We start from the raw sequence: 20417 nt of genomic DNA, 5'->3' as shown, positions 1-20417 counted from the left end.
AGTTTAAAGGACAGCTCCACCGCGGGTTGAGTTTTGAACATTTTCCATCATTCTGACATTAATTCAGCCGCTTTTACCTGCCTGCTGAACAATTACACACATTTTCAAATCCTTGTAGTGGAGCCACTCATACTATTTAGAATTCAAACAGCAGAGAAAGTGGCTGGTGAGCTAAAGTCTCTCAACTAAGACGGAAATTAAAAGTGCAATTGGCAGGATTAAGATGCAGTCTGATCGCCGCTTGGTTACTGGTTTGAAACTGGAAGGGAGGACAGTTTGTCAGTCTAAAGTAAGGCAGTGAACCTGTCAGCATCTGCAAGGGGGAAAAAAGCTGCTTAAAAAAGTAGAGATAAAGATTTAAAAAAAACTGTTTCTGCGTGATGAGCACGGATCTGCTGGTTTTACTGGTTCAGGGTCCTGATAGGGGCCAGTTGCCATGGTGACAGAGTATGTGCCAAGCCAGGGATGTTGCTTTTTATCAGCCTGGCTGGTCAGATGCGTGTGATTGAAATGTTTGACCGTGCATTGTGTGCCTTTTTGAATTAGGACAGTTTGTTTGGCAGCACTCGGTGTATTTGCACAATGTGTGTTTGTGTGTGAGCGGTGGCAAGCGTCCCCACAGCGCTATAGGGAGGCTAATTGTATTTTAATTACAAAACCATCAAACGCACAAGTCAGACAGTTACCTTCCACCCCCAGAAAACACACAGTAAATGGAGCAGTTAAGTGTGTGTTCAGCCCGCTGCTTTTATTAATACTGATGTCTCATTACAGACGCCAGTCAGTGGAAGGAAACTTGAGGACGCGCGAGTAGAAAATGCATAACAAAGCAAACGAAACCATTTATTTTATTTAGGTTTAATAATGTGCGGAATGAAACGTAACCCACATATTTTAAATAATCAGTCTTGTATACTTGCAGCCTATATTTTAATAAGCTCTTTGTAGCATCCTGATTCTTTCAGTATTTTATATTTCTTCAGAGGTTGACTCGGGTTTGTGCCCTGCTCCTGTACATCTCTCTATTCCATCTGCTTTTTCTGTAGATGACTCCAGGAGCCGGTTTATTTGTTGCATTCACTGCACTGCCACCTTAACTGCAATGGCCAAAAAAGAACTGGACACATTTTCACCAAGCGTGAAAGCAGAGATGTTTGGGTTAATAGCAGTCGGTCTGTGAGAATCTCAAAGTTATTCACTGGAAAAGCACTTGTCTGAAATTGCTTCTGACTTTGGCTTTTGTGGAGAAATTATGTGAACGTAGCCTTTTAGCAACATCCACAGTCTAGGCCGAGTGTTGTGTGGTGGAAATACATTCGGTGATTTTATTGCACATTCTAGAAATTACTTGCTAGTTTGTTATTTCAATAATCAAAGCGAATTACTTTCTTTTGAATTGTTGTCAGAAAAAATAAACTGAGAACTTTGCCGCGGTGCAGACCAGCACATTTTTTCTTCTGGAGCAGCTAGAGCTGGGCGATAGAACGATAACGATATGTATCGCGATATAACTTTTACTCGATAGAGAAATTAAGCTATCGCGATAGACCTCGCCGCTCTTGTCCTCTTAAAAAATAAAATAAAAATAATAATAAAATAAAAAAAAGGTCAGCCAATCCAAACTAAGTAGCGCAGAGCCGAACCAATCACAGCCGCAGCGTCACGTCGCGTGACTTGTTACGTACAGCACAAGTGCCAAGCTGCACGTGTGTTTGTTTGGGAAGCAGCCAGCGGGTAATGGAGGAAATGAGTGTGCCGACTAGAAAAATCAACCGAGCGTGACCGAAGAGAAAACAGATGATGGTTCCAATGCCGGAGAGATTGTCGAACGGAAGAGCCATAGAAGTTCCGTAGTGTGAAGGTATTTCGGCTATTTCAAGTCTGACAAAAAACAGAGTAGCGTGCACTGTAAATTGTGCACATTTCTGCACGGTTAGGAATCTAGCGCCACCTGCTGCTTTGGCATGTTCATAGCAGCGTTTTCCTTCATTTCTGCCTTTATGTGTGGACGGGATTATTTTTTAAAACGAAAACGGAAAATCTCCGTTTTCAAAAATACCCGTGTACGTGTGGACGTAGCCTCAGTCTCTGACTGGAAGCGCTAATTCGTCATTCGGCTTTTGTCAGACTAAAGTAACTGTTAAAGCTGTTTGAAAAGCTCAGCTATACAACAAGGAGAGATTGAGAATTTCCTTGTAGTTCTCAGTTTATTTGATATTGACAAAAGTTAGTCAGTTTTGTCTGTTCTTCTGTAAAACAAACTAAGATTTATTTTTAGAATTAATATTTTGTTTCTAAGTGGAATTGACAATTTAGTCTGTTTCGTTTGTTCTATTTTGAAACTTAAACGCTTTAGCGGCTGCCTTTTGTGTAGTTTGCAATATTTGCCTTTATTTATCTGAAAAAGTCTCATGTTCCTTAACTACATCTACCCTGTTGAACTTATTATGGGAAATAAATATTTAAATAAAAACAAGCTGCTGATTATTTCACATTTTACTTGTGAGCAACGGCACATTTAAATCTTACAAATATAGTTATTTGGCTTATATCGTGATAGATATCGTTATCTTTCCCGTCACGTGGTACGCCCGCCCAAGATGGCAGCTTAAGTTGGAGACGCGCACTCCTCTTCCCCCGAAACCTCGTTAAAAATAGGTCAGAGCCGGTTATTTGTCTTATTTGGGATCTGCCCTGGTAAATTCAGTGGAAGGAGTCAGAAGAATCATTACGTTTTACGCAACGATTCGATTATGCCGCGAGGAAAAACACACAACACTCAGGCTACTTCACTAACTACTATGGCGGAGACACCTGATGGAGTCGATGCCAGGTGTCCTTCCCAAGATGGTGTGGCGGCCGAGCTGACTTCTATAAGATCTCTGCTTGAGCAGGTAGCACAAGACATGACGGCGGTGAAAGGTGGTATCGAGTCTCTCAAGGAAGCTGTGAACAGTTTGGGTGTGAGAGTGGATGAAACAGAGACAAGAATTTCTCGATTGGAGGACGAAGAGGCTAAAGCCAGCTCAATATGTAAGATCTTGAAGATACAGAACCAGCGGCTGCAGGAAAAAGTAACGGCGCTTGAGGGTTCCTCACGGCGCCAGAATATTAGAATATCGGGTATTAGAGAAGGATCCGAAGGCAGTAATATTGAGGATTACGTGAAGAATCTGCTGTCTGAGGCTCTGGACATTGAGATGGGAGATTACTACGAAATAGATAGAATCCATCGAGTGGGGCCAGCTTTTCCGAAGCCCACTGCGGACTCCAGACCGAGACACATTATTGTTCGCTTCCTACGGGATAAAGCCAAGATGTCCGTGCTGGCGGCTGCCAGAAAAAAGGGGCAGATCGTTTGGAAAGGCATGAGAGTTCTTTTTTTCCAGGATTACGCTCAGGAGGTACAAGAAAAACGCAGGAAGTTTGATGAGGTGCGCCGCTTGTTGCAACAGTACAAGATTGGCTATTCTCTTCGTTTTCCGGCTGTTATGACTTTTTCAGTGGATAACCAGTATCATCAGTTTTCCAACCCAGCTGAGGCTAAGCAATTTCTAAGCGGCTTGGATTTGGTTAACATTCCGGGTGATGTAGATTAAGAGGATTTGATAAGCTATGGGTTGGTTTACTTCTGAGGGGGGGGGAGACGTAAGGAGGGACACCATCTGGGAATTTTTTTTGAGTGCCACGGACCTGCGATTTTTTATGTTTTCATGTTCTTTTGTTTTTTTGTTTGTTTTTTTTTTTTTTTTTTTTTTTTTTTTTTTTTTTTCTCGTGTTTGGTTTTGTTGTTGGTTTTGATGGTATGGTACCAATTGTCCTGTATAGACCTAATTTTTGGATCATTGGGTTGTCTCATGTTACTGGTTCTAAGAGTTGTTATATGGGTAAATGGGATATTCCTCTGGATAAATTTGTATAATAATTCGGCTCACATGGTGTTATGGAGTTATGTAAAATTGTGTCGTGGAATATAGCGGGTTGTCATAATGTTATTAAAAGGAAGAAAATCCTCACATATCTGAAACAGAAAAAGACTGATATAGCCCTGATTCAGGAGACCCATCTTGATGAGGCCGAATCATTAAAGCTTAAAAGAGACTGGGTGGCGCAAGTTTATTTTAGTGCATTTTCGGCTAGAAAAAGAGGGGTGGTCATATTGATTAGAAGAAACTTGGATTTTCAGGTCTTTAAGCATTATACAGATCAGGAGGGTAGATGGGTGGTTTTGGATGCATGTTTACAGGGGCGGAAAATGACATTGGTCAATATATATGCTCCTAATTCTCCTCAGCCACAATTTTTTTCATGAAGTCTGTAACATGGTGCGGACTATAGGTAACACACACATTGTAATTGGGGGAGATTTTAACCGGGTCAGGGATGTCTTATTGGATAAATCTTCTTGTACTGGACTAAGCAAGGACCCAACAAACACTGCGGTGGACGTGATGTCAGAGGAATTGAGTCTAGTAGATATATGGAGACTTCTTCATCCTCAAGAAAGAGATTATACCTTTTTTTCGCATCCTCACTCAACCTACTCCAGGATAGATTACTTTTTGGTGTCCCGTTCTTTGGCAAGTCAAACTATTGGGTCCTCTATTGGTAACATTGCTATATCGGATCATGCTCCCATTGACCTTGTTCTTACTGACACTGATAATATTAAACCGTCACCTAGGTGGCGCTTGAATAACTCAATACTGAAGAATAAGGGTCATTGCGAATGTATAAGGGAAATGATAAAGGAGTTTTGGTTGTACAATGAGGGCTCTATTGACGACGTTGGAATGATCTGGGATGCTTTTAAGGCCTATTTGAGGGGGCGCCTTATTCAATATTGCTCCTTGATTAAAAAAGCTGAGAGGGATAAGCTGATGAAGTTGGAACAGGATATCAAGGAGCTTGAAAAACAACATATGTTGCTCCCAGAGAGGGACTTATGGAACAAATTAATTAAATTTAAATTTGAGATGAATAGCATATTGGAGAAAAAAGTGGAATATGCAATGTTTTGTCTAAATCAGAAGTACTTTGAACAAGGGGAGAGAACAGGTAAAATGTTGGCACACAGGGTTAAGCAGATAAAATCTAGTAACCTTATACCATCTATTTTTGATCCTAGTAATAATAATAAGTTGACTACTAGTAAAAAAGAAATAAATGATATTTTTACTAAATATTATCAGGAGCTGTACACTTCTAATGGACTGGTGGAGGAACAGAGGCTGTCAGATTTCTTCTCTTCTATTAAAATTCCCAGCCTGTCGGAAGATCAAAGAAGTATATTAGAAGGTAAGATTACATTAATTGAAGTTAAGCAGGCAATCGGCAGCCTTAGAGTGGGTAAATCTCCAGGTAATGATGGATTTCCATCAGATTTTTATAAGGTGTTTGTGGACGAACTAGCTCCAAGACTACTGTCGGTATATCAAGATGCGTTTCAAAGAGGGAGACTACCGTTTAGTATGCGATCGGCAGTGATCACGTTATTACATAAAAAAGGGAAAGACCCACAGCATTGTGGGAATTATCGCCCAATTTCATTAATTAATGTGGATGAAAAAATTATTTCTAAGATATTAGCTTTTAGGCTTGAAAAAGTTCTTCCGTATTTGGTGCATAGGGATCAGGTCGGTTTTGTGAAAAATAGAAGCTCTGCGGATAATCTACGTAGGTTATTGCATATACTCTGGAAGAGCAGGACTAAGCTAGACCCTGTCGTTGCCTTCTCTTTGGACGCAGAGAAAGCTTTTGATAAAGTTGAGTATCCTTTTCTGTTTCATATCTTGAAGAGATTTGGTTTCGGTCCCTTTTTTAGGCAGTGGATTCAGGTGGTATACACAGATCCAATGGCTACAGTTATTACCAATGGGATAATGTCACCCTCATTTTCGTTAAGTCGGGGTACTAGACAAGGTTCACCCTTATCACCTCTCATTTTTGCTCTGTTTTTGGAGCCTTTAGCCATAGCTTTACGTGAATGTAAGAAAATTAGAGGGGTGGATTTGGGTCAAGAAGAACATAAAACTTTTTTGTATGCAGATGATATTTTACTGATTTCAACTAACCCAGAACAGGCCGTTCCTGCAATTTCCTCAATTATTGATTCTTTCTCTGTAATCTCTGGATACACTATAAATTGGTCTAAGTCTGAAGCTATGCCTATTTCTAAATTGTGTCCGCCTGTTATGCGGAGTTCATGGCATTTCAAGTGGATGCCCGAGGGTCTGACTTATTTGGGGATTAAATTGACCCCTGGTTTAGACAACATAATGAAAGTAAATATTTCCCCAGTGATTCAAAACATCCGTTCGCTGTTGCAGAATTGGGTTAAAATAAATCTGTCCCTTTTGGGCAGAATTAATTTGGTGAAGATGATTATTGCCCCTAAACTTCAGTACTTTCTTCACATGTTACCGATAGCAGTCCCACATAATTTGCTAAAGCTTTATAATACATGTGTAGAGGGTTTTGTGTGGGCAGGTAAAAAGCCATTGTTCAATCGGTCTAAATTATATGCTGCTAAAGAGAGTGGTGGGTTGGCATTGTCTAAGATGGTCTGGTATCATTATGCTTTCTCCCTCTCTCAGTTAGTTAAGATACATAATTCCTCTACTGATAAGCCATCATGGGTTGGGATTGAGGAAAGTCTTGTGGCCCCTTCGTCTTTAGAGGCCTTCCTTACTCAGAAGGGAAGGCCAGTACCGTTTAAAGATCCAGTACTGTCTTTCATGCAAGAGACCTGGCTTAGAGCTCACCAATATACCAACAGCAGCCCTTATCTCACCGCTAGAGCCTCTATTTGGTATAATAAGAAAGTATTAATAGGTAAGAAACCGGTCTGGTGGGAGGCCTGGGCTAGGACAGGTATTAATCAGATGGGGGACCTATTTGGGCAGACTGGCATGAAATCGTTTGCAGAAATCAGACGAGAATTCAATTTGGATCCAAGGGAAATTTGGAGGTTTTTTTCAAATAAGACATTGTATTAAAGCCATTTTGAAAAATAATCTAGACCCTCCATCTAGTGTTCAGAAGATGTTTGCAACCCCTGACAATAACAGAATCAGGGCATCTAAATTTTATGGGAGCTTCAGAGAGGCACACGCTCCCAGTTTGGGGGGACTGAGGCGGTGTTGGGAGAAAGATCTGGGTATCCAGATCTCAGAGGACAGTTGGAAGATGCTGATCTCATCATGGTATGTTTGCTCACCTGAAACACAGTCTCAACTTATCCAGTACAAGTTGCTTCACAGAAACTATTGGACACCCAGTAAATTAGTCAGGTTGAAGCTCGCAGATAAGGACATTTGTTGGAAATGTCAGCAGGAAGTCGGGACTCTAGTTCATATGTTGTATACATGTCGGAAAAATGATTATTTGTGGGATGGGATCATCAACTTGGTGAATGATATTTTTAAACTTAACCTTTCTAAATCTCCAGCTATATGCGTCCTGGGCCTACTACCTGACGATAACATTCTCTCAAAAAAACAGAGATTGTGGATGCGTCTGGCTTTTATAACTGGTTGCAGGGTAATTCTTAGGCATTGGAAGTCATCCAGCCCCTGTTCTTTCAAGGAATGGACCGAACAAATGTCTAGGATGGCATCATATGAACGGGTTATGTATAGAATGAAGGGAAGAGAAGATATTTTTGAGCAGGTCTGGGGCCCCTTTTTGCGGTACATTGACAATGTCTTTTAGACATTATCATAAATGGTCTCTTAGAGGGATATTTCATGTGTCATTGGTATTTTGGTTGTTGTCTTTTTTTTTTTTTTTTTTGCACCAGGGGGTTTTACCCTTATTCGTTTTTGTTTTTGCTGATGTTTTCCAGGAGGCGGTGTATTATTTTGTTTCTCCTGGGTTTTATCTATTTTATTTATTTATTTATTTATGTAATTTTTTTTTTTTTTTTTTTTTTTTTTTTTTTTTTTTTGTTTGTTAGTGTGTTGTTTGTTTGCTTGTCTTAGTTTGTTTGTTTGTTTAGAAACGGACAGAGAACTGACAGTATGATTATTGCAGTTGTATATTTATTTATTAATGTGTCTGTCCATCCAAAAATATTAATAAAAAAAAAATAAATAAAAAAAAAAAAAAAAAAAAAAAAAAAAGGAAATCGAATTTCCCAGAGGAACCCACCCGAGGGATTAATAAAGTTCTATCTAATCTAATCTAATCTAATTTAAGATGCATCAGATCAAACGGATAAACAACACTAACTTGAAGTGATTCACCTTAAATGTTTCAGAAACGAAACTAACCCTGTCGCTTTCCCTATGTCATCCAATCACAGCTGCCCCACCGTCGAGTGACCTTCTCTACGGCCAATCAGGCGCAGGATCTGCAGGACGCATCCCAGCACAGCTATTACGACAGCGGCTTGGAGGAGTCGGAGACCCCCAGCTCCAAGTCATCATCGGGGCCGCGGATCGGGCCTCTGGCTCTGCCGGAGGACCACTACGAGCGGACCACACCTGATGGCAGCATTGGCGAGATGGAGCACCCGGAGAACGGTAAGACCAGGTGGAGTTTCCCCTCCCTCTACTCCTCTTTTCACCTCCTCCATCCATCCATCAACCCATAGGGAAGCAGAGGCACATTTGCACACACACACACATATATATATATATATATATATATATATATATATATATATATATATATATATATATATATATATATATATATATATACACATACACACACAGGCGCACGACTAAAAGCATATCAGCACCGCTGGGTTTCACACACATTATAACTGTTTTCATTACACACACCTCGCTTGCCCTGTATGTCAAAACGCGGCATGTCAGCAGGAATGTTAACGGCGAATATATTTAATCAAATTCCCACAATTCCCTGCGCTGCGCATACCTTCGTTAAAGAGGTGTGTGACCTCACAGCAGCACAACACAATCAATATGCAACATAATCAAGTCCCACGGCTTAACGAATTAACATCCCAATTATGTAAATCATACCGAGTCCAACCCTCTATCAGCTGCATTTATAGATCCGCAGAGGGAGGCTAACAGGGAATAGCTAACACAATATTCTGCGCTCTGACTTCACTAGTTAGCATTTTGTCAACCTGTCATCATGTTAGCATGTTGATTTTTCTTTCTATATACATATATGTCGTCCCTTGTTTATCTTTTACAGAAAACCAGCTCTGAATATCTTCATAGTCCTCACAGGTTGTGAGTGTATCAGTCTGAGCCTGTTAGCTGTAGACTGTTTACTGAAGCTAACGATGTTAGCGTTCCTCCAGCTGAACACGATGTGCTGTAGTGTTTTTATCGTAACTTGTAAAGCACGATGAAATATTTAAAGTGATAAATAAGGGGATCATACTATTCTACATAATGGTAAGCATATTACATCATCACAAAATCAAATAACATCAGGTATGAAAAGTAACGCTGGATGGATTATGTTAACTTGTAATATGCTAACAGCTAAACGTAAACTTGGCACATTGTGACCCACATTATTACCACAGCATCACTGTGTTGACTGTAAGATTTGTACCTTTGACATAGAAACTCTAAACAGAGCTATAAAAATAACTTGATAATACTGACAGGTAGAAACAAACGAAGCAGCATTTATATGTTGTCTCAACTGATCTACTTCCACACTTACACTCATTATTTTTAGTGCACGAGTATGTTCCCATAACCGAGTGCAACTACACAGAGTGCTTTTTGTGACGGAGAACTCTGAACCATCAAAGCGCCACCAGAGTGTGAAGCACTTACCTAGCATGGTCACATCTTAGTTGTGTGGGAGACAGGGAGGGAGGATGTATCATCAACACCTGCTGTTATTCTACTGTTAGCTAGCTAAAAATTGCAGATTTAGCACCGTGCATGTGTTAAACTGTTGCTAAATTCAGTATTACAACTTCCAAGCGTTATAGAAATAGCAGCAGCTTTCACGTCAGTCACAGTCCTCCACAGCAAATTCAGGTAAGTGCATGACTTGACAGTAGTTGGTGTAATGTGTTGTAACTTTCAGGTCTGAAAAATGAAGGCAATTTCTGTGCCGTGGCCATCAGGGGATGGTATCTGTGTTTGCAAAAAGACTTCCAGTCCATAGACCAGTTTGAGGGGTGTATGAGTCCTCGGCCCTGACCTTATTAGATACTTTCTTGTCTTTACTTTTCCTCATTTCGGATCATATTTAATAAAACAATTAGTCCATTTAAAAATTTTGATAATTCCATGTCCCAGAATTGAGGATTACCCAAGCTATGCATGTTCAATATGGAACTCATGCTCATTGGCTTTATGCATAATCCAATGGGTGGGATCACAGTGGTCCATCCAAACATCAACTCTTGAAGCAGTTAGTTAAGGCGCTACCTTGATACTGATGACTGTAAACAGACTTGATGTGCCCTGTTAGCACTAAATGCTAAATAGTTCACAATATTAGCCTCTTTTAGCTTGTATTACCATGATGTTAGCACATTGACTCATCTCAGATTTATATATAAATCAAGTTTGTATGTGGGTACTAATATTTCTGTTCAAGGAAACCTGAGAGTTTTTCTTTTTCAAAATGTTCTAATTTATTTAATTATTTGACTTGTAAACCATCATAAATTCAAATGATGTATATTTTACGTGTACCAGTGATGTTAGCTTTAGCTGTAGCCGCTCATTATGGCAGTTGTGAAAAAATTCAGCACGACTTTCTGAACATACTGAATGAGTCTTTTATGCTTTAACTGTGTTATAATCCAGCAACAAGCAGTGGCATTGCTTATAACATGGCAGCTAGCCATAGTAGGCATTAAAAATCAACACAATTCTTAATCATTCCTCCTGCACCTATTAGAGCACCGCACTTCGCCGTGTTTGATACATGCCGAAGGACAAATTACCGGTCAGATGCAGGCCAAAGCGATAAATGGTGAGCAGAAAAAGTAAAGGAGGATGGAAAAAGTGACTTCATGTTTGGATGAGCTGATTCTGACTTCACCTGCAGGCTGGGGGTGATCATTCTCATTAGCTCTGTACAATACTGTATTTTGGGTGCAGCTACTTTAGTATGGCCATAAAACAAGTCAATTACATAAAATTATGCACATTTACTATCCACAGCCCTGTGTTTCTACTGTGTATTGGAAAAATCTCATTTAGGTTCAATAACATAAACCAATCCATGCATTAAAAAATAGAAAGATTCAAGGAAAAAAAACTTGTTTATCCATATGAAGTAAAAAAAATGCCAAAAGATTAAATAGAATAACAGCATTCTGAGGCTTTCCTGAGAAATGATTACACATCTTTGCTGCTGAGAATCTAATTCCCATCTGATTTTTGCTCCGTGCTTCAGTCCTATATTTCACTGAGATCATGATACACAGTAACTGTTGGTTTTTAGTGTTTAAAGCCCAGTTTCCCTCAGGTATAAATAAAGTGCTTCATTTTATAGACCCAAATTATTCATTAGTCACACATTTAAACACACCACCATCTTTTTTTTAAACTTATGTCACCGTTCATTGTTCTGCTCGGGCTCTCAATGCCTCGTTAACACTTGTGCCAATTAAGCTAACTCAGGTGAAATGTTTGAAACTGGCAAGGAATAAAAAGCGGGGGGAGAGAGAGAGGAGGGGGGGGAGTGAGGTTCAGTTTAAATGCCATCCCCGTCTGCTTTTGTGAGGGCGAGAAGACCAACTCTGGCTCTTTCTCTCTCTCCACCCACAGGTCGTACATATACCATCTGTAAACACAATTATTCACAGCTGCTTGCACGCCCACAGGCTACTGCCACCCAGTGTGTGTGTATGTGTATGTGTGTGTGTGTGTGTGTGTGTGTGTGTGTGTGTGTGAGAGAGAGAGATAGCGATAGAGAGCAGGAGAGTGTGTAAGTGGCTCTGTATCTGCTCGTACACAGAGGAATGAGGTCAGGGCGATGTTGTGTGTGAGTTGCAGTGTGCGAGGGGATGATGGTGTTGTACAATCTTCCACTTTGATGGTCAAACATGTTTTAGCTGCAGGTATTTTCCTGAGGAAGTGTGTCTGAGTGTGTGCGCTGCTCTAGCAGAGAGGCCAACAGATTACAGAGGATTAACACACCACTACAGATACACTTTACTCTCGCTCTGTTTCTCTCAGCCCGATTCTAAAACTTCAGCCTCCGTTGCTACGATAAGCCGAGCTCCATACTGATCATTTATTTGAACAAAATCCTTTTTTTCTTATCTTTCCATCTGTGAGTAGATCATCCCCTCGCTCGGCTTTGTCCAGCAAATCTCCGTTCAAAATTCCAGCGATTTTTGTCTGCGGGAATTAGCGCACCACAGATTCAAAACGCAGACTCTGTATATCATATGCAGCTGGACGTAATTAAGGTTCAACATTAAATAGATAATTAGGCAATAATTAGACCAACTGGCAGCACGTAGCACGTGTTTTCCAGATTATGTTTTTTAGGAATTGACTGAGCATTGGTGCCGGGCCGTACACTTTGTTCTGTGTCCTTAGCAGGCTGTTTTGATGTGTCCTTCTGTTTTCCTGCAGACTCTATCGATCAGTCAGCTGTGTGGCTGATTGCTGATCTCAAGTGCTTCAGACAGATTGATGGAAAGGTGGAGGAAACGACTGTCTGCTCTCAAACATGTTTTCTTTTCAGCGTTTTGTATCATTTGATTACAGTTCTTTTACCCTTGTTAGTTAACTGTCTCTTGTGCTTATACAAATACATTGCTCTTATAGCAGATTACAGAAACATCAAACATATCCTCTGTCTATATGGAACTAGTTGAATTCAAACATGGATTCTGCATAGAAGCATCGCTCCACAGCACATAGTAAAGAGTGGCTCTTACATCACGCATGGCCACGATGGCTCTGAGGGATTGCAGCCTGTCCTTAATGCATCTTGGTTTCTTTTCCTCTTGTCTTTGTAGATGGATTATCCACATATAGTAATATAATCTGGACTTAATCCGCATATAAACTGGATACTCATGACATATGACACTGTTCATCCAGGACTGGGCTCACAGTAGACCATCTGTTCCCTGTGAGCTGTGGTCATTCTGCACCAGAGTGTTAACCTCTAACATCCCAGAAGTCACCGGTGACACATCATGTTCAAGTATGTCTTTGATAAAGCACAGTAAACATGGGTCAGTAACAGTTCACTGAACTTGGGAGGCAGAGCCTTCAGCCTCTTCTGTGGAACCAGCTCCCAGTTTGGATTTGGGAAACAGACACAATCTCTGCTTTTAAGATTAGGCTTTAAACTTTCCTTTTTGATAAAGCATATAGTTAGGGCTGGACCAGGTGACCCTCAATCTGCAGTAGCTTTACTCTGATTACCATGATGTACCTTCACTCACCTTTTTAACTGTATTTGTTTATTCACATTTAATTATTAGTTATTATTAATCTCTGGCTGTATTTGACATAAATGTCTTCCTTCTCTCTCCCCAACCGGTTACGACAGATGGCTGCTCCTCCCTGAGCCTGGTTCTGCTGGAGGTTTCTTCCTGTTAAAAGGGGGGTTTTCCTTCCCACTGTTGCCAAATGCTTGCTCATAGGGTGTTGTTTGGGTTTCCTCTGTATTATTTTAGGGTCTTTACCTTGCAGTATAAATCACCATGAGGCAACAGTTGCTTTATACACGCTCAGTACGTTTCACTGTTTTTATCTGCATTTTTTTCCATTTGTCATCAAATTGGAAAAAGAAAAAACATCTATCTCTTGGTTTCTCTGCTTATCTGATTTAAAACACATACAGAGCTCTTTTTTTAATGTAGTTGAATTACTTTAAACATCATTGATTTTTCTCGATGAGCATGTAAATGGCAATTGAAAAAAAGTTAAAAAAAAACCCCAAAAGCACCAAGAGGCAAACTTGACAGAATACTGCCTGAAGTCTTTTAAAAGCGTTGCAGGACAATGATAAAAATAATTTTAGACTCGTTATCACCACAAGCAATAAGTAAGCAAGTACCTCATCCTATCACACTTGCCCTGCCTCTTGCCTGCTGTGACCAAACGGCCCCACAGACAACACAAACATGCTTTCAAACAGACTGTGGTTTGTTCTGCAGAGCTGAGAGCAGAAACACCGCCCGATGTGGTGAGATCTCAATCATTTCAGTCCTCCTCTTCCTCTTTAATCCCGCTCTCCATCCTGTAAATGGTCAGATAATGGACGTTAATTCCATCAGGCCGTCTTTGCTCTGCTAATGCACCCACTTCCTATGTGTGATGGACGAATGGAAAGAGGAGAAAAAGCAAACTGAGTGAACAGCAGAGGGGAAGGGAAGAGGGTGCAGTTTGTGGGATTTGAATGGATGTGTGTGTTTGTGGTGAGAAGTGGAGAGCGAGCGAGAGAGCGGAGGTAAGAGATAAAAAGGTGGAGATAAAGGAAAGAAAGGCATTAAAAAAAAGCTGGGAAGAAAAGTACAAAGTGAGAGCGAGACGGAGAGAGAGAGGAATCTGCTGCCTGACACTGATATTGCCGAATAAAAAGTGATTTATGAAGTGTGTGTGTGGTGCATTCATCTCTCTAGATGAAACCACATGCAAACATTCTGTATTTGGGTACACACACACACACACACACACACACACACACACACACACACACACACACACACACACACACTCTCTCTCTTTCTCTCTCTCAACCTCTTTAGCTGCTGATTGCATCAGTCTGAGAGCTGTAGTAATCGCTGCACAACACACACTCACACACGAGAGAGAGAGCGAATGTTAGCGAGGTTTTCTATCTTGGCTCTTAATCAGCCACCAGTTTGATTTCCAGATAAAACAGTGAAAACACAGAAAATGTTCAGTATGCAGGGTGACTTCAGCTGCTCCGCTCCACTTCTGTTAACACACGTGTTATGCGTTAGATCAGTCTGAGCTCACGGGGAGAGATCATTTCTATACAAATATGGGAATCTCTTCATGGGATGTGGGCACAAAGCACCGACACGCGGTGTGCACCAGCGTGTTTAGCCGAGTTAAACATGCCAAAGTCAGACTTCTGCTCAAGCTTCGTTTATTATTTCAATTCCAGTAATATATGCAAACCTGAACAGATTGGTGAGTAATCTGCAGAAGTGTTTGCAAACTGTTGCTGTGTCCTCTTCCATTTTTTGTGAGTGAACACACACAGAAATGACTTAAAACCAGATAATAAAAGTCAGATCTTGACGTTTGGCTGTTTGCAACTGTTAACTGGTTGCAGAGTGCATCTTAGATCAGATGACACTTTAAAGTCACTCTGATAAAAGGGTAAAAAGGACAACACAGTCTTGTAAACCTCTGTGGACGATTTGTGCATCTTACACCAAATCCAACTTTGATAAACCTAAACTGTGTGCTCCTGCAGCGCTGATACTGTAAGTAAATAAGCGTTTTTAAATGTGAGAAAAACAAGTGATGATTTAGTTTGGCGTTGACATTAAGTGCTTTACCGTAAATGATAAAACAGACAGAAGAAATTGGAAAACTAATTAGCAAAACACCGAATGCAGAATAAATGAAAATGCAAAGACCGAGTCCTCACAGCGTTACACAACATACAGTATTTGCTGTCAGCATTGGTGTAGCACTGCTTACTAGTCTGTACTTTATTATTTATTTATGAAGCATGTTTTGCAAACAGCGTTTACACCTTTGAAAGTCTTAACAAATCTTTAATGTGAACAAAAAACGCTGATATTACCTGTCAGTTTTAGTTTTGCGTATTCTTCTGTGTACTGAATGGATTTAATGGATTTTCATTCTAAAACAGCTTTAAAAGCAATCACAGAGTGACTAAATGTGATTTGGCAAAAAGAAGAAAGGGGGAAAAAAAAGATTCAAGAAAAGTATACTTAATGTAAAATTGATAAAATATTTTGATTTAAAGAAATGGAGGTGAGTAGAAGAGTTCATGTGTTCGCCTTAGTGAAGCTTATCGCCTCCATTTGTCTCCCCCTCCCTCCTCCTGCCCTCCTACAAGAGGCCTCTGCTCTCAGGGATCTTCATTCCCTTCTTTTCTACCCACCACCTCCTCCTCCTCCTCATTCTTCCTCCTCCATCATCTCTCCAGTGGGTAATGATGAGGGGGCCAACAGTCCTCCACAAGTCTGTCAGAAACTCCCAGGACAGAACAGTAGTCTCTGGAAATGCACATTATTTTTAGTTTCTTCTCAAACTTGTGAAGTCTTTATGTCCAAAGGTCCAGAGATTTGCATCAGTACTCAGTGTTCAGCAGCAAAAATAAACTCTTCAGTTTAAGCTCTTTGTGAATATAAAAACGGGGAACTAGGATCACTATTTTGAAACTGACTGTAGGATTAAAGTAAAAGTAAAAAATTATACCGTAAAGAAAATTGCCACAATTAAAAAAAACAAGTACATAAAGTTTAAGAGACCGTTCTACAGGTTTCTTGGAGGTTTGGGTGGGTTTCTTGAGGAGGTGGCAGGATGTTTTGATTAAGGCTCAAAGGTTGAGGGGCTGGAGGGATCATGGTGACTCCATGTTAAAGTTTTAGATTCAAGTGCTCACTAGAGGCGTTTTAGGAGTCATTTAGGATGTCCATGACCCATTAAAGAGGCTTCAAGGTTCAGTCATTGGACTTCTTGGATCACTCGGGAGTTTCTAAGGGTCACTGAGGTGCCATGAGCTGTGTCCTGTTCCTGTTAAACAGTGCTCTCTACTCTCTGTTCTCATAATGTTGGAAACTCTGGAATTTCCCTTGACAGAAGCACTATAATCCCAGTACCCTTTAACATCATCCTCTGAGAGGTTTACATTTCACCCATAACAGGAGAGAAAGTGATGTAAGTCCCTTCTGCATATCACAAAACCCTGTAAAATACCAAAAAAGGGTACCATTGTTAAATATAGTCCAATGAAATGTTGTATCTAACTTTTCAACCAATGTGAAATTATTAATTCCCAAGCTGTGCAGGGATATTTTTAAAGAGATGAATGTTATCCTGATTATTTACATAATAATAAACTAGAAAATATCCATCATACATGCATTCGTGCTGCATTCATTTAGACTTAAAAATGGCTATTGAAGACATAAACTAATCAGGAACTATCAGCAGTACGGCCTTTTTGTGATAGTTTTATATACAAGCCGATGTATTGTTTTAATGACAGCATTGGCCCCCTGCTGGCCATGAAACAGAGTGCAGGATGCAAAATTGCACTGGCTGCACTTTTCAGTCATGGAAGCTGTGTCCATATAGAGTGCATCCATACTGTTAAATAGAGGTTTTAGGACGTAAGTCATTGAATCATGGAGGATGTTCCAGAACTCGTGTTCTGAGGTTTTATGGTGCTGTGGTGGGAGGCTTGTTTAGGGTTTAAGACATTAAGAATTCATTAAGATGGCTCGGTGGATTAGTGGGGAGGCTACGACAATCCTTCAGGAGGGGGAAAAAAGTTTTTACACAGATCATTGTGTATTTGTAGTGTCGGCGTACGCAACGGCAGCTCATTTACTGTTTTAGCAACTGCTTACTTTGCAAAAAACCCACTTACTGGCTAATCATAGAGATGCTGTTGTATCCACAAACACACAACTTTACTTTCTCTACATGTGCACACTCATTAAAGCATGTAGTGTTACAGCACTCCATACTGAGGAAAGAGACTGCACGTTCAAAGCCTTTCTGCAATGAACACCACGCGCACATGTACAGAGCACATATGCACAGCACACGTGCACACACACACGTGCACATGCACACACAGGCAGATCCAGAGGAGTACATAATGATGTAAGCAGCGGTCCATAGTTTAGAAGTGGGACACTCACTGATGAAACCATGGTCCTGAGGAGGTGTGTGTATTCATGTAGCTTCTTGAGTGCATATCCGTGTGCGTGTGTGTGTTTGTCGGTTTCTAAATGTGTGCGTGTTTGTGTGTGTATATATCTGCTCCTCATTAGCCGGTAGATAAAAGGAGTGTGTGGAGCGATAGAAGAGGTGATCCCTCCCTGTGGAACTATACCTCCCATTCTGTTTCTTGTTTGTATCGCAGAGTGTGTTTTGTGTGTGTGTGTGTGCGTGTGTGTGTGTTTGTGATGCGATGTCAAGAAGCTTTATAGTAACAGGCAGCATTCGTTGGATGCCCTCTCTTGTCCCCAGGGAGGGAGTAAGGGAGGGAGAGGGGGGTGCGGATTTATTTTTCCAGGTCTGTTGTTTATTTGAGCTTATCTGGGGTGGCCGCTGTACACTACACAAGAAGGTGTGTGTTTATGTGTGTGTGTGTTTCTGAGTGTGTGTTTGTGTTTGGCAGTAGCTGTAAATCGGAGCTGGGCCAGCATTCGACTGATGTACAACAGCAAGGATGCTGAGAGCTGCAGCACACGCACACTGTGTCCATGATTGGATTATTTTGCCGGTGTTGTAGTGAGATATAGATACTGCCTCTTTGTGCGTATGTGCTCCCACCATGTTGACTGAACCAGTACTTTTGTGCCAAATTTGGAACCGCCAGACCTCTTTGTATAGATTTCAGGGGTCGTTGGGAAGTTTTAGGGTTACTTAAAAAGGTTCCAGCTGTGGTTTAAGATGTTTGAGAAGTAACTAAAAAGGTTTTGGTCGTCACTGAAAACACAGCACGAGTTTTAGGCGTCATTTTAAAGATTTTAGGGGTCTTTGTGATTTATTTTGGGAGGGGGGTGTAAAGGTTTAGGTCACTGAGAGAATTTTAAATCTGGCCTTAATGCTAAAGTATGAAGAATGTTTTAGAGACTTAAAATAGCAGTTTGTGGGGGAAAAATGTTCCTGATATAATTTACGCTGTCAGTAGGAGTTGCTTAAAGGTTGCAGGGCTCATGTGTGTATTAAAATCCTTCAGAGGAGCTTCAGTGAATCACTCAAATGTCTCAGTGTTAACTCAAAATGTAATAAAAAGTCCCAAAGTGTCACAGGTACATTTATCAATAATAAAAAAGTTATTGCTGAAGTGCTTTTAAGGGTCAACGTTACAGATGTGCACATAGTTGCATAGAGGTTCTATAGTCCTGATTTCAACTGTTTTCATAGGAGAAGCAAAGCTCAACAACAACTACATACCTGAGGTCACAGAGAATATCGGCTTTGTGCTGAAGTCTCAGTGACCTTCCAGATATTTCATATATGAATACTAAAGATTGCTGGAAGAGCGGGTTCTGAAAGTCAGCCAGACGCAACTGAAATCTGTCTCTTAAAGTTGTTAAAGGCACTAGAGAGGTCTGACTTATTGTGAATTACAGTTAGCAGAGATGTAAAGCATTTGCTGCTACTTTTAGGGTGATTTAGGTGGTTTTCTATGAAAGAGTTCTTAGTTTGTGTTGTGGTGTGGTTACACAGGTGTAATTTAAACCTTCTTGGAGTTTCAGACGGCACATAAGCTTTTAGGAAGTACAGATCCATGGCAGTTTTAGGTATGCACAGTAAATGAGGCAGACTTTTAAAGGTTACTCATAAGGAACTTGAGATCCTTCAAAAGGTTCCAGGTGTCACTGAGGATGGTTGTTAAGACTGACTTAAGTAGACCCAGTGGATTTACAGTATCTTTTAGGAAGAAGGAGAGAATATTGTTAACAATATCATGGCTGTCACGCCAACGTGCTTCCCTAGGAAGACTTTAAATCAGCACGGTAACATTATTAGCATGCAAATGGAAGAAACAAACATTATATTCAACACTTAGTCTTAGCACATGCAGTTCATAACTACATTAATAACACAGTTATAATGTTTAGGGTCAGCTATGGAAGTAGATGACTTTACAGATCTACTGGAAGTAACTTTTCTTAACTACATACAATGCAACTTTTGTTGTATTGCAGGTAGTTAAAGGTTCTGGGGTTAACAGTAACAACTACAGGGTAATTCAGAGTATATTACCAGGTCCTAACTAGATGTTACTGGGACTGGTTTCTGGGACATTGTGGGCATTACCAGTATGACCGAAAGTTCATGTAAGACATAGAGAAGATTAGAGGATTTCAGCAAGTTTCAAATACTTCTAAAGAAGAAGAAGAAGTTACTTGATGACTTATTTAATCAAAGTTAAAACGGTACACAAACACATACATGCATGTCTTGTGTGTGTGTTTGATATCTGTGCATAATCAGTGTTGATATTGCAACAGAACAAGCACCACTTTGTTTTCTTTAACATTTTTCTGTCAGGTTTATACATTTATGGGCACACAATAACTCTGTGCTTATCTCCCAGATAACAGTGAATAGGGAGCCTTGAATGAACAATAGGCTTCTGTCTTCTGAAGGTGAACTGTTCACATTTTTCTTAAGTGTCTCTACCTCAGTTATTGGTTTATTTGCTGACATGTAACCTTTAACAAATAGTAGCTTTAGAAGCCACGTGTACTGCTATAATCATGAATATTCAGCACAGTGAACTGCTCT

General features: G+C 40.4%; 1 protein-coding gene across 4 annotated transcripts in view; it reads left to right on the top strand.

Annotated features, from left to right (window-relative positions):
• LOC146581743 (protocadherin-1-like) overlaps positions 1-20417 on the top strand; it is a 233497-nt gene that overhangs the window by 111192 nt on the left and 101888 nt on the right. For 2 of the 4 annotated variants that reach the window (XM_085286447.1, XM_085286455.1), the window contains exon 4: positions 8306-8525. In XM_085286447.1, the coding sequence (XP_085142573.1) occupies positions 8306-8525 (220 nt within the window). Of the gene's footprint in view, positions 1-8305; positions 8536-20417 lie in introns of all 4 variants that reach the window. The other 2 variants (XM_085286464.1, XM_085286461.1) reach the window with 1 other exon arrangement.

This window comes from Mchenga conophoros, linkage group LG2 (assembly GCF_057382185.1).
Source record: "Mchenga conophoros isolate Kocher_MC1m ecotype Shallow Benthic linkage group LG2, M_conophoros_male_GT1.1, whole genome shotgun sequence".
Taxonomy (NCBI): Eukaryota; Metazoa; Chordata; class Actinopteri; order Cichliformes; family Cichlidae; genus Mchenga; species Mchenga conophoros.
The sequence above is the reverse complement of the archived record's forward strand: the minus strand, read 5'-3'. Positions and strand labels throughout refer to the sequence as shown.